This window comes from Gopherus flavomarginatus, chromosome 8 (genome assembly GCF_025201925.1).
Source record: "Gopherus flavomarginatus isolate rGopFla2 chromosome 8, rGopFla2.mat.asm, whole genome shotgun sequence".
Taxonomy (NCBI): domain Eukaryota; kingdom Metazoa; phylum Chordata; order Testudines; family Testudinidae; genus Gopherus; species Gopherus flavomarginatus.
The window spans coordinates 81,349,741-81,364,554 of NC_066624.1; the positions used below are offsets into that span (position 1 = coordinate 81,349,741).

General features: G+C 40.9%; 1 protein-coding gene across 5 annotated transcripts in view; it reads left to right on the top strand.

Moving 5' to 3' along the window:
* The window catches only part of RASA2 (RAS p21 protein activator 2), a 110,300-nt gene that overhangs the window by 21,621 nt on the left and 73,865 nt on the right, over positions 1-14,814 (top strand). For 3 of the 5 annotated variants that reach the window (XM_050965883.1, XM_050965881.1, XM_050965882.1), the window contains exons 2-4: positions 3,209-3,326; positions 8,873-8,976; positions 11,149-11,243. The exons of 1 other annotated variant lie outside the window; for it this stretch is intronic. In XM_050965883.1, the coding sequence (XP_050821840.1) occupies positions 3,250-3,326; positions 8,873-8,976; positions 11,149-11,243 (276 nt within the window). In that variant the 5' untranslated portion in view covers positions 3,209-3,249. Of the gene's footprint in view, positions 1-3,208; positions 3,327-8,872; positions 8,977-11,148; positions 11,244-14,814 lie in introns of those variants that run through there. One more of the 5 variants, XM_050965885.1, reaches the window with a different exon arrangement.

The window sequence follows — 14,814 nt, forward strand, 5'->3', positions numbered from 1 at the left end:
CCTCTGGCATAGCTACATCTAATGCTCTAAAACTCTACGCAATTTCAAAATGTTCGTGTACTTTAAAAAAAGAAAAAAAGTTAAGTGCCAATAATACTATAATATAGTAATATACATATTTAAAAAATTATAGATCATTTTGGGTAAAATGTGACATTGAGACTGGTTTTTATATAAAGCTTTTATTGGTGCTTAGGATGATCTGCATAACTTTCTCTAACTGGTCTACTCATACATGTGTGTTTATTGGAAACTGCATAAAATGTATATCCCATCTCAATAAAGGCACTGTAGGGATTACTAGTTTCAATTTCATAGGAGAATCTTTCTTCCCCTCAAACAGTTCTAAAAAGTTAGTTTTGATGCCATATATCAAGTGACATTCTGTCCCTAATGCTGCTTTCTAGGGTTTTCCACATCAGTTGACTGTAACCTTGTGTTCAGTATTACTTTTGGGGGTTTTATTAAATCTTATAACTCCTTAACAATTCTCTTTATGGTGGTTTAGGTTAAGGGGCATGTCTGCTTTTTTTTTTTTTTTTTTTTTGAATATCATTGACGTTCCTGACGACAGCTACAGAACACATGCATTGCTGGGAAAGCAAGTACCATCACTGCTGTATCTGAATCCTGACTTGGATAAATCACTTTCTGTTCCTAGTTAGTGATCACTGCAGGACAGCCAGTTGCAGTCTTTCAGGGTGCAGACATTTTGTCCGCTTGCAGCTGGGCTAAGACAAGCAATAACTCTTACAAAATCTTTCAACCCTCCATGTATAGGTACGCGCTTTTACTTGCATGGACTTCATCACAGTAATGACTGTATCTCAAGGATTTTTAAAATAGGTAGAAATTACAATATCTGTCTTCCTTCAAGTCTGTAGGAAAAATAATCTGATTAGTTTATAGGGTTTGGGGGCATGTGTGGGTGTGCAGAACTTTATTGTGATGTGGGGAGGGACAACTATTGGAGAGTTGGGGGGTGAAAACATCTCAGTTTCAGTGCCAAGATGGAGACAAGACAACCAGCAACAAATTGACCAGGATGGAACCAAGTCAATTAGCCATAAGGAGAACTGGCAGAAATCAAAGTCTTTTTTTATGACCTCTCCACTTCACTGAAATTGCTCTCATAGAAATCTTGAATGACCTTTTCCCCTGGCCAAATCCTTGAGCCTCTATTGAATTCTTCAACCTTTTGACCCCATTGACCCCTTACTACTACTGAAAATCCTGTCCTTGATTGTCTTTCGAGGCTACTTGCTCTCTTGTTTATTTTTCTGTTGCCCTTTTTCAGAAGGCTGTTGGGGGAAGAGAAAAAACAATACTAGGAAAATAAACTATTGTTTCTTACTGAGACTACATTGATACTGTTAAGTAAAAACTGTTCACGATTGCATACCAAATGGCGCTTCAGTGATTAAAATCTTCTATAATGAACCAACTTAAACCAGACTGTTTATTTTAAAAAACAAAAATGCTGTCAACATTTCAGTCAAATCATGTATTTGTCTTATGACTTGCAGCCAAATCATAACTAAAATGAGACTTCTGTAGGGAAAGTGCAGATGTTGCAGGAAGTGGTGTTATTGAATCAGTGTGTTTAATGAATCAGTGTTATTTTTTTCTGAGTCAGTAGTGAACCATTTCTTTAGTATAGTGTGCTTTTCTGGTAGTTTCCTTCTTCTGGATAAAATACAGCATAGAAGTCCTGTCTACTTGTGATTTAATTATCTTTGGCAATTTTTGCAGCAGTAGGGAATGGTTAATTGATTTCTATACATATATCCCATGAGCTTTGATTGTGTATGGTATATTAAGGTTTTTTTTGTTGTGTGTTTTGTTTTTTTTTTTTTAAATAAAACTGCCTTACTGTGTGCTGCTGAACAGTTGCCTTGTGCCATCCACAGGTAACTCGGTTACAGTAGTGGGTGAAGTAATTCAGGTGTGTATATAATATCTTGTGCTCATTTTGGATGAGAAGTGCTATATAAGTTTGTAAATAGCTGGATATTAATTGCATTAAAAATACTTATCTAATGGTGTGACAGGGTTTCTGGGGTGAAACCTGGACTATGAGACCACAGAGGCCTCTGTCCCACCAACTTGTGGTATCCCTCTCACTCTGATGCTGTGTCAGGCCTCAGACCTCTTGCGGGTACTGCACTTACGCAGACATCCATAGACAGGGACACACCCAACTGAGTTACGCTCAGCCACTCTTGAACCAACAACAGAGAAGCTTGCAGCCAACATCCCCCTAGCTCCCCAACTTTGCATCCCAGAACTATACTGTCTTGCACTGGTCAGAAGCCTGGCCAGTGCAAGTTCATTACCCAGTCTGCCCCTCCCTTGATGTGGAGAGGACATGCCATTAGCTCTTGTAAACTGAGCTGAGATTTTCCAAGCACTTCAACCGAAACATACTGTTTTATGTTAAATATAAAACAGATTTATTAACTACAGAGAAATAAAGTGATTATAAGGAGCAGGCACAGAAATCAGAGTTGGTTATTTAAGAAACAAGAATAAATTCTCATCCTGACAGATGATACAAAAAGGTCACAGATCCTCAAAACACCAGCTGGGATTGCCTTCCAGCATGGGACCACCATCCCCCAGTTCAGTCTTTTTCCTTCAGATGTGTTTCCAGGTGTTGTGTTGTGGAGGGAGTGAGGCCCAGTGATGATGTCACTTCCCCTCTCTCTTTTTTTTTTTTTTTTTTTTTTTATAGTTTCTTCCAGCTTGCTGGAAAGACCTTTTTGCTGTGACATGGGGGTCAGTCAATTCCTCTTTAGTCAAGCAGTCTCCTTTGTCTGAGTGTTTTCTCTCTCTCAGAAGTCTCCATTGTACGCAGTTCCTGGAATAGTGGATTCTTTCCTTGATGGGTATTGATGAACTGAGCCATTAACCACTGTCTGGCTATTCCATTGTTGTACCTGAAAGGCTGGTTGTGGGTGTTCCCAACCTCACAACATACATAGCAAAACTTTATAACTTCACATACAATCCACCAGGATATTAATGTTCAACAGATCAAGATTTAAAAAAAAAATTCATACAAAACATAATTATGATAGTGGTGAATATGGAGGGTCTAGGATGCTGCTCTGGGATAGAGTGTTACAAATGGTAAGTCTAAGATTTTAGTGGCTGTAACCTTTATTTTTTTTTCTCTGTTTAAAATTACTTCATTGCTTATTAACAGGTGAAGCCAAAAATTTAGTGCCGTACTCTGGACCCAACAAAATGAGAGACTGTTTCTGTACCATAAACTTGGACCAAGAAGAAGTTTTTCGTACACAGGTGGTTGAAAAGTCTTTAAGGTACATCTACATTTTTAGACTTACGTTTCTGTGAAATAACTTCAGCGTTGTATAAGATGGATAAATTGTCTAGTGGTTTTTTTAAACTGTAGTTCTTATGTGCCCTCTCTTCTCTCCATAATACAAAATATTTGCCTAGCTCTGTTCTTCATTTTTCTTGTTTGCTGAATAGTATCCCATCTACTGTGTGTGTGGTGTATTGTGTTTTTTAATGGGAGCTGAGGACTGTGATCTGGACAAAACTATCTGACTTGTAAATCTTGAGAGTAACTATAATGAAAACGGCTGGTTCAAAAGCACTACACATGAAGTATTTAAAATAAAGAAATACCTACTATATTCTGAAAATCCTTGCACAACCAACTTCTTTTCATCAACTGAACATTTTTCTTCAGGATATTTTTCAAGAGAAAGAGGCTGCACTTCTTCATTAGTCTCTTCTGCAATTTACTATTTCTGCCTTCTGTATTCATTAGTCAGCCTTCAAAGTAGAATTCTAACAATAGTGTCTGAATCCTGCAGAACCTGTTTCTAGAGTACAAGAGTTCAAATTTTCCCCCCTCAGTCTTTAGTTTTTTTGTGATATCTCCTTATTTGATATCGATATAACTCTTGAAAATCTTGTTTCTTGGACGTCTAACTTATGCTAACGTAGTATAGCTAGACCAGCCACTTTACCAACCAAAGTTACATTGATATAAAGCTGCTGTGGTTAGTATATCACTTGTGTGCATGCATACATGACTTTTTACATCAGCACTCTGCATACTCACCAGTAGTGTTTGTTTTGATGCACAGTGTACTGCACTATGAGTTGATATGCTAGTGTACAACTTGCCACCATGCAGCACCTTCTTTTGGCAATGCATGGTGGGGCAGAAACAAATCATGCAGGGGTGACGAGGACTGTGGGGTCAAGTTCCCATCATGCAGCTTTCTTCACCCCATAATACCATCTCTATCCCATAATTTTCACGTGTATTTTGAAAATCGCACAAACCTGCAAAGGACTTGTCACTGGCTGCCATTTCTCACAGAAGCATGGAGCTTGCACAGCTCTGCATTCTTGTCCTGAGTATTGCCAGCATAGAACACATGATCGTCCGGTATTTGGAGAGCTGCAAGAAGAGCCACGGGGAACATGACAATTTCCTGGAGGTCAGATTGCTGTGGGACAAAGTGAGGACAAATTCATGATTGTTGATGACATTCATGGAGCACCTGTGAACAGTGGAGCACTGCTTCTAGGCCCGAGACACAAGCACTGACTGGTAGGTTTACATCGTAATGCAGGCTTGGGATGACAAGCAGTGTGCTTGACTGCTAGGACTGACTGAACTGCAGTGGAGTCACAAGTAGTTCCTGGTTCATGGCATGGCTGGGTTTTCCCCTCCTCTAGTCGCATGTCCCACTGCCTCTTCATCTCTGCTTTTCACATCAGGGTCCTGTGACTCAGGCTTATTGGAGGTATTCACAACCACATGCATGCTTTCTACCAATATGGCATGTAGTTGTTTGTAAAAATGGCAGGTCTGCAGCTTGGCACTTGATCAACTGTTGGCTTTACTGGCCTTCTGGAATGCTGCAACAGTTCCTTTGCTTTCATGTGGTGGTGCCATGATGACCCCTGTCATATCCCTTCTGCTGCATCTCTTGTGCAGTTTGCTCATAGATTTCTGCACATATCTGTTTGTTCTGTAGTTGTTGCATAGCCTCTTCTGACAGGCCCAGGAGATCCAATATCTTCTGTCTACCCCAACCTGCAGTGCATCTGGAGTGTGTAGCTGCCATGGTTAGCCGGGCAGTTGTGCACAACAATGGAGAATTTACTAGGTGTGCTCGCCAAAATGGATATTTAAGAAAAGGCACTTCAAAAATTTGCAGAGCTTTAAAGGGAGGAAGCACCTTCTGGTCTCTGTGACCCCTGGGCAGTCAAGGTCACAATTGTGACCAGAGCAGTCAGTGTAAGGCATTGTGGGACAACTGCCGGAGGAATGTTAGGCACTGTGTTACCTCTGTCAATCCTACGTTTGCGCTTCATCAACCTCAATATATCGACCATGGCTCAACACTGCTCAGAGGTGGGGTTATTTTGTCAGCATAATGGAGAGCTTACATTGATAGTAGACACGTGTCTACACTTAAATGCACAACTAGGTCAACCGAAGGCAGCTTACGTTGACCTAATTTTATAGAGTAGACCAGACCTAGGTAACATTCTCCTAGTTGCTATATACACTGGAAATAAGCTTCTGAAATCTTGTCACCAATGTTGAAACATAGTGAATGTGCACATTTCTATTTGTTTAGATATACACATCTGATAACGGCTTATAACCATTCTTTTTATAAGTCTGTTAGAACTGTAAGAGTTCAGATCTATTGGTTGTGTCAAAACCTTTACAGATTCAGTGCACTTGAAAACAAAGCTTTTCCGTGTTAACTTTTTATAAGAACTTTTATATGGTGGTATCTGAATCTTGTAAGTATCTCTAAGGAGAGGATTCTCCTTTTTAACCTCTTAATATAACTACATTAATGAGACCCATTAGTTCCATAGTACAGTTGTGCTTGAGCACTCTGGTCACTGCTGGATGACACCTCCTCCTGGTCGTTCTGGGGATTAATGTTGCACAGTCAACTCCCCTTCCTGCTGTTCTGCTCAACCTCTCGGTCCGCAGCCCCTCTCTTGGTCCATGAGTTACTACTGCCTCTTCATGTTCACCCTACAGCCAGGTCACTAGGCATTTTCCCCTTCTGGGAAACCAAAGTATGTCTTCTCATCCCAGGCAGTCTTTCTCTTCACTGCCTCATAGTGCCACTTCCTCGGTAGCTGGCAGGGGAACCTGGCCCTGCTCTCTCTTCCGGCTCTTCTAGACCTTACTGCCAACATTTGTTCCCTTCTAGACCTTACTGCCTTTCCCTGAGCCCTTTCCTTACCATCTGGCACCCTTCCCGTCTCTGGGTTTGCCAACCTTACTACTCTCTCCCAGGGAGCAACTGCAGGCTACTTACTTGTCTTGGTAGCCCCAAACACTCCTCCCTTCTCCCAGGGAGTCACTGTAGTCCCACTCTATCACTCAATGGCTTTATAGAAGCCCTGCCTGTTCCTGCACAGGTAAGCTTCCTCTAATTAGAGATTTCCTCTCAGACTTAATTTTCCCAGCTTGCAGCCCAATAGGTAAATTGGCCCATCTGAACACTCTACCACAGTATCCATAAAATTCATTTAAAAGTGTGTGTGTGTGTGTGTGTGTGTGTGTGTGTGTGTGTGTGTGTGTGTGTACTGAAACCAAATTACTCTTAACTAGATTAATAGCAATGTTATACATCACTTACAATGTTATACATCAATAAGATTTAATATAATTTTCATTTTTTTTTCTTGAGAAAGAACTTAGGATCTTGGATACCCACTGAGTATTTCTCCAACACACAACTTTTATTCATAAAATGAAAAAAACGTCACTAATGAGTTAAGATGGTTACTGTTTCAGTGGCATTTAACATTGGTTTTTGGTGTCTATTTGTAGTCTGTACAAATCTATGAAATGCCATAAAACAAGCTATGTTCTAGCAGCAAATAAGCCAAAGTGGGATGTACATTGTTAGACTATTGGTGCATGCTGCAAAGCTTGAGGCAAAAAGTCTACGATGTTTGGAAGTTAGACTTAGCTGCATTTGACAAGAAAAATGTGTGTTGTACCAGCATGCCTTGGAAAGAATCCATAATGCAAAAGGTGTCTTTATGTACTGACCACTTGCTCTAGTAACCCAAAGAAACGAAAGGAAAGAACAGCAGCCTGTACAGCCCAGATACTGATTTGTTCAGATGTCTCAATGCTACATTATACAAAAATAAAACCATGAGATTTTCTTAAAAAAAATCTTGAAGCTTGCCCCAATAATCTGTTAATGCACATCCTATTGCTATGCTAATTTAGAATACCAAATTAAATCAGAAAAAGGGAAACTTGCCATTCTGTGTTTTACTAGTACTAGTATTTATTAATTGACGTAACTCCTCTTCCCAATTCTCAGCATAGATCGGGGTGGGCAAACTTTATGAGTTTTTTGTTTTGTTTTTGTTTTTTGTTTTTTTGTTTTTTTTTTTTTTGGCCTGAAGGCCGCATCTGGTTTCAGAAATTTGTATGCAGGGCTGCTTGGGGAGGCTGTGCCTCCCCAAACAGGCAGGCATGGCCCAGCTCCTCGCCCCCCCCCCCCACCTTCTCGCCCCTGACGGCCCCTCTGGACCCCTGCCCCATCCGTCCAGCTGCTCCCTGTCCCCTGGCCACTCCTCGATCCCCCACCCCTAACTGCCCCCCTTCTGGGACTGGTGGCTGGCAGTGCGGCTGCACCATGATATGCAGCTGTGCTACTTGGTTGAAACCAGTCACGCACGGTGCAGCACAGAACATCGGCTCAGACTGGGCTCTGCAGCTGCGCTGCCCCAGGAGCTCGCAGCCCAGAGCATTACGCTTGTGGCACAGTGAGTTGAGGCTATGGGGAAGGGGGAACAGCAGGGGAAGGGCCAGGGGCTAGCCTCCCGGGCCAAGAGCTCAAGGCTGGATGTGGCCCACAGGCTGTAGTTTGCCCACCTCTGGCATAGATGATAGTAAATATTGTTAATTTTACAAACAGTACTTCAATATATTTTATTGATTATTTTCAAATGATGATGATTAAACCTAAATGATAGTTTTCAAAGAAAATAGATTACATGATACTACTTTATTTGGTTGATACATCATTAAATAATATGTCTCACAGGTACTTGTCCAAACTGAGGTCCTACTGTAGTAGTAAAAACTAATATAAATTATTTTGTGGAAATGTCCTCTGGTCAAATATCTCTGGAAAGAAGTTGACACTAGATTTAAGGTGATTTTTGGAACCTTCAAAAATCAGTTAAGAACTACATATTAGGATATTTACCTGTGAATTTGGGCTTCTCAGTACATGGGGTTCGTGGTTTCTGAGAGTTGGAAAAGTAAATCGGTTCACAGAACAGTGACATTCTGATCTAGCAGACAACGAAAGGATCACTTTCTTCTACAGGGATCAGCTACACAAGTTTGAAGAAATCTGGGTTCTTTTTTTTAGAAATAAGTCTTTTAGTGTACAGGCTTTCAACATATTTATTTTGTATCTTTCCAGAAAAGAAAGAACCTAAATAATTCCTCTGAAATTTCAGTGCTTGACTTAATTTCTTTTAATCACTTAAAACAAAGCCATTTATAAATTTAACAGTTGAATCTTTGTTCTCATAGACCTGAACATCTGTCTCAGTAGTTACTAGTATAATATATCACTAGAATATTGTGGCCACAGAAACAAATGAGTAAACAAAACATAAAAACTCTGGAGTGCCTCACAGTTATTTGGTGAACTGGGACAGGGAACTGGAAAGGAGAGAGTTCCCTTCATAACGCGAACATTTTGGAAAACTGGATTCTTGAACTTCTATTCTGTCATCTTCTATACATTCTACAACAAAATATTTTGCTATTTACAGTTACTTTTCCCGCTCTTTCCCCCCCTCCCAGTCCTTTCTTTGGCGAAGAGTTTTACTTCGAGATTCCAAGAACATTCCAGTGTTTGTCCTTCTATATTTATGATAAGAGCGTTTTACAAAGAGACCTGCGTATAGGTAAGAACTAGTATATTCTGAAAATAACCTTTACTGTTGAAATTGTGTAAAATATGTCTATAGTCTAAAGCAGGGGTGGGCAAACAATGGCCTGCTGGCCAGATCCGGTACCCCAGCCATTTTAATCCGGTCCTCAAGCACCCACTGGGGAGCGGGGTCTGGGGCTTGCCCCTCTCAGGCGGGGGAGCAGGGTCAGAGACTGCTCCACATGGCTCCTGAAAGCAGCAGCATGGCCACTCTCCGGCTCCTACACATACGGGCAGCCAGGGGGCTCTGCTCTACACGGTGTCCCCACCCCAAGCTCCGGGAACCACAGCCAATGGGAGCTTCAGGGGCAGTGCCTGCAGACAAGGTAGTGTAGAGCTGCCTGCTGGTGAAGGGACATGCCACTGCTTCTGAGAGCCACTTAAGGTAAGTGCTGCCCAGAGACTGCACTCCTGAGCCTCCCCCCATGTCCTAAGCTCCTCCCCCATCCTGATTGCCCTCCTGCCTTCCAACCCCTCGATCCCAGGCCAGAACACCCTCCTGCACCCCACACTCCTCATAGAATCATAGAATATCAGGGTTGGAAGGAACCTCAGGAGGTCATCTAGTCCAACCCCCTGCTCAAAGCAGGACCAGTTCTTGGGGTGTGTGCGGGGGCGATACCTGGGTTTAGTAGGCCAGTGCTCAAACCACTGAGCTGAGTTCAATCCTTAGGGGGGCCATTTAGGGATTTGGGGCAAAAAAACCCTCATCCCTAACCCCACCCCAGAGCCCACACCCCCAGCCAGAGCCTGTACCCCTTCCTGCACCCCAACCACTTGTTCCCAGCCTGGAGCACCCTCCTACACCCCAAACTCCTCAGCCCTGTCTCAGCCCTGATCCCCGTCTTGCCCTCCGAACTCCTCGGTCCCAGCCTTGAGCCCCCCTCCCACTCCCAGAACTCCTCATTTCTGGCTCTACCCCAGAGCTCACACCTCCAGCCAGAGCCCTCACCCCCTCCCGCACCCCAGCCCCAATTTCGTGAGCATTCATGGCCTGCCATGCAATTTCTATTCCCAGATGTGGCCCTCGGGACAAATACACTGCACCTTTAGACCATGGGAGGGCAGACTATGAGGTGTTTTTTTGTTTTGTTTTGTGTTGTTTTGTACAGACCATTTTAGCTCAGCACACAGTTTAAAATAAAATACTGTACTCTTCTATATTGGGTACAGGAGTCTGCTTAATTTAGTCCTGTTTTAACTTGGCCCTTTTTGAGGGTGATAGAACAACTTTATATAATTACTCACCAGATTCAGTGCATTTCAGAAAAAATATGTAATTTGCCCTTTGGTTTCTACAGCTCCATGCCAACAAAATATTTGGATCATTGCTTGTATTTGGAGATATGTAGTGGAAGTACTGTTTTGGTTTTTTAAATTTTGCTGAAGACTTCCTAACACCTTTTAGTTTTGTCATGAAATGGCTAAAAGGTACATATGCTGCAAAATGTTTTACATGAGTAGGCTGCTTACCTGGTAAAATGAAAGGAAATGAACTGTTTTCACTGTATAATTGCCCTTTTGCCACTGCTTTTGTGAAAACTCTTTGGATAAATAGTTCCTTTAAAAACTCTAGTTAAGTGTTCAATGGAAATAGTTATTTCCCATTACTTGAACTGAGGAAGGAAATACTTTGTGCCAGTGTGCCAGATAATTTGATATAATGGCTTTTCAAGTAGCAATCAGTGCAAAAGCTGTTTACCTTTTAATTTTCTATTTTTTTAAACATTCTTCAATGCCTTTATTGTTCTCTTAAACATTAATTGTGTTTAGCATTTAAAGGGACATTAACTTGTTTTCAAGCAGAAGTTTAATTTTACCTAGTGCTGTTACTTGTCGCATCCAAGGTACTGAATACAATTAAAGAGAGATTTCTTCCTCCAGTTTGATTACTGTTTGTTTGTATAGTGCTTTTTCACTGTTTTCATTACGTGAGTAGTTTCCCTTATTTGTTTGGGTCTTTTGTACAGCATCGAAGGAGAACAAAGAATTTTAAAAATTATAGTACATTCGCCACTTTGGGTTTGCAATGTTAAACAACTTGAATTTTTTAAAGATTAGATTGAAGTTGTCTCTTATTAAAAGCAATATCTAATGCTTCCATGGGAAAGTCAGTTTCTTACATTATTGCACTCTTTTTCTGTAGGAAAGGTAGCAATCAAAAAAGAGGACTTATGCAAATATACCAGCAAAGAGACATGGTTTTTGCTTCAGCCTGTTGATTCTAATTCAGAGGTCCAGGTAACTATTAATGTTAACATTTAAAGAAAAAATGTTACATATATGGTAAAAGTTCTAGTTGCAGTAAGATAAATGTTTTTAGGAATTACAGAAAACTTTGCCAGATGGATGGGGAGCACCCGGGTAATTTCTGTAACTTGAAGTGCCTGCTTCATTTCTAACAGTAATATCCATGAGTTTCTAAAATGGATATGTTGTACTGTTTCTCATGACAGCTTTTCAAGAAGTAGCATGACCGAGAGAGCAGTCTTGGTAGGAAAATTATAGTAACTGTGTGTAGATGTACTAGAAAGTGTATTTCTTTACAAATATATATTGATTTAAAACATTGTGCAAAAGGCATGTGCTTGCAGAGAGGAGAGGTGAAGAATTGGGAAACATACAAACTTGTTTTGTTTCTTCCATTTAAGCATCTTGGGAGTATAGCACAGTGTTTGGTACAGGAACTCCTCACTTAACGTTGTAGTTACGTTCCTGAAAAATGCGACTTTAAGCAAAACGATGTTAAGTGAATCCAATTTCCCCTAAGAATTAATGTAAGCCAGGGGGTTCCTGGGAAATTTTTTTTCACCAGACAAGACTATATTATATACACACGTGCACTATAAGTTTTAAACAATTTAATACTGGTACATGATTATGATGATTGTGAAGCCTGGTTGAGGTGGAGGAGTCGGAGGGTGGTGCCTTACTGCTAAATGAACTAGCAATTGACTGAGCCCTCGAGTTAACTCTCTCAACACTCTACAAGGCAGCAGGAAAGGAGGGAGGCAGACAGAGACACACCCCGTGTGTGAGAGGAGAAAAAATGCATATTTCCCCTTTAAGTTGCTGTCCCCAGGCTTAAGTACACTGCCTTGTTAATTAAATCCGCTTACTGAGACCTGCAGCTACTGCCTAGAAGCTCCGTCTGTCCGTGGTGTGTCCCCCCCCTGCTCTATGGAAGATAGAGTAAGCAGGGTGCAGGAGCAGGGGGGAGCAGCAGACACCCTGACATTAGCCCCCCAATTTCCCCCCCCCCATACAGCAAGCAGGAGTTTCGGGGAGCAGCTCCAAGGCAGAGGGCAGGATCAGCACATGGCAGTGGGGGAGGGATAGCTACTGCACAGGGAACTTAGAGGAGTGGGGAGTTGAGGAGCGGGCTACCGGTCGACCCTGGTTCCAACCACCCACCAGCTAGCTGCAACGGGCTGCTCTTCCTGCAAGCAGTGGACAAAACAGGCAGCTGCCAAATGAGGTTAGAAAGGAGCATTTCAAAACTTAAAACTAGCATGTTCCTTAATTGATCAGCAGCTTAACATCGAAACAAGGTTAACCAGGACGACTAAGTGAGGAGTTGCTGTATATGTAATTTGGAATGGTGTTTGAAGGACCTCAGGGTTGGAGTATTTTGAGGTGTCCTTTCTGTGGAGTGTGTGTGTTTTGTTTTTGTTAAATACCTGACACTGAGCACATTCCAAAAACAATTTTTCTTTTCTTGAGCCTATGAGTTAAGTTCTGCTGGCAGCATTGTCTTATCAGCACCTAGAGATGAGTTGAATTCTACTGTAAGCAGGGAAATTGCATTAGTCCTTCTTTCAATCTGATGGAGAAAATTCAACAGGAGGCTCTTGAGAACCTCCTTGAGAAGGTTGCTGCTGTGATACCACAGCAGCAGTGTTCTAAAGGAACCACAGCAGCAGCGTTCTCAAGGAGGTTCTCAAGAGCCTCCTGTTGAATTTTCTCCATCAGATTGAAACAAGGACTAATGCAATTTCCCTGTTTACAGTAGAATTCAACTTTATGTAAAAATCTTAAACTTAGTAGGGTTTTCTCAAACTTACACAAGGGCAGGACCCACAACCCTTCAGTTAATCTGGTCAGGAGGATTAAACTTTCTGTAAAAGGGAGGATCTGTGGGTGAGATTTTCAAATAGGGTAGACATGTTAATGCCCAGAATTATCCACTTGTGCATTGTAATCTTATGCATGTAGAATTACATTACCTGGGCATGCAAGTAGGCACAGAGTTGTGTGCCCAAACTTGTTGGAAAATCTGTCTTTGTGCAAAGAAACGTCTGAATTAATATCGTATACTATTAGAACAAATCAAAACATTGCTTAATTTAGTGTCTCATTCTCCCTCTCTCCCCCCCCACCCCCCGTACCATGTGCGTTCTAATCAACCATAACTTTCTCCCAGAAGGCTATTCAGAATGCAGAAATATCATTCCTTCTTTGGTTTAAGTGGGTATCACACTTTGTTCTTATTTGCAAAGAAAGCTTTGAACAATAGCTTGCTTTTAGCTGTATACTCTACATGTATTAGGCAAATATGAAGCTGTTCATAAACAACTTTAGTGTATAGTGTTCTAGATACAGAAAACTAGCAGACTTTGCTCTCTCAAATAACAATGCAGGAAATGTTCATTTCTTCCAAAAGCGGCTTGTAAATGCCGCTATTTCTCTACCATCCACTCTTCAGACTATGCACTTAGCCATCTGTTCTCTGCTATTTTCCACCTCGCTCCCATCCCTAATTCTGCGTGCAGCTGTATGACATGGCACTGAAGTAGCATGTGTTCCTTTTGGTGTATTCAGGATACACTTTTTTGCTCTTGGACTTTTTTTTTTCTTTTATCTTTATTTAATGAAGTTGTGCTTACCATATGCCTGATGAATGACCTAAATTTCATACAGAGGCAAAATATTGGCCATCACTAATGTAACGTTAACACCTATTTAGGAAATGTCAGCAATAGAGATTCTAATTCTAATTAACTATGGAGATGTTCTGGCATACAATTTGTGAATGCAGAAAAACTAGATGTAGTCATGAAGTCCTTAATTTTTTTCTTACTAGCAAGCTTATCTTGATTTCTTTTGCACTATACTACCAGCCAGTGCATTTTACCATTTCTGTGGGGAGTGCATTGTTTGCCTCATGGTTTTTAGATAAGTGAAAATAACTATGCAAAACATCACAGTATTTCAGCAAATTTTGACAATTTCTAGAACAGCTCAAAAATACTGAATATAAACTAGAATTGGAAATATCACTGAATCCTGATAAATATTCAGTAGAAAGATAGAGAACCACATTGTAATGTATAGCAAATATCTTTATGAAGTAAAAAGTTCTTAAATTTGCCTTCAGAGGGGTTAATAAGAAAGACTTCTCTAAGGCAAGAAGCTAGGTACTGCTGTTAAGATGGAGACCGTAGACCTATCTGCAAACCTGTGGTTCCAATAGCTCTATTCTATTTGGGCCACAGTGGCAATTTGGAGCACAGGAAGGTAAAAGCTCATAAAAAAAAAAAGGCAATATCTATCTTAGATTTTTAACTATTAATAAGTCTTTGGTTTTAGCCCACACGTTAAGTATGGTAGATAGTCCAAGTTAGTCTTGAAACACATTAGCAAGTTTGCTTTAGTTATCACTTACATTTTTTCTTCTTATTTAGGGCTTGTCTATAGACAAAAGCTGTACTATACCGGTATAATTAAAACAGTACAACCTTCTGTAATATGGATCCAGTTATTCTGATATAAAGGTGTTTGTATACTGGTATAACTACACTGGTGGAAAAAA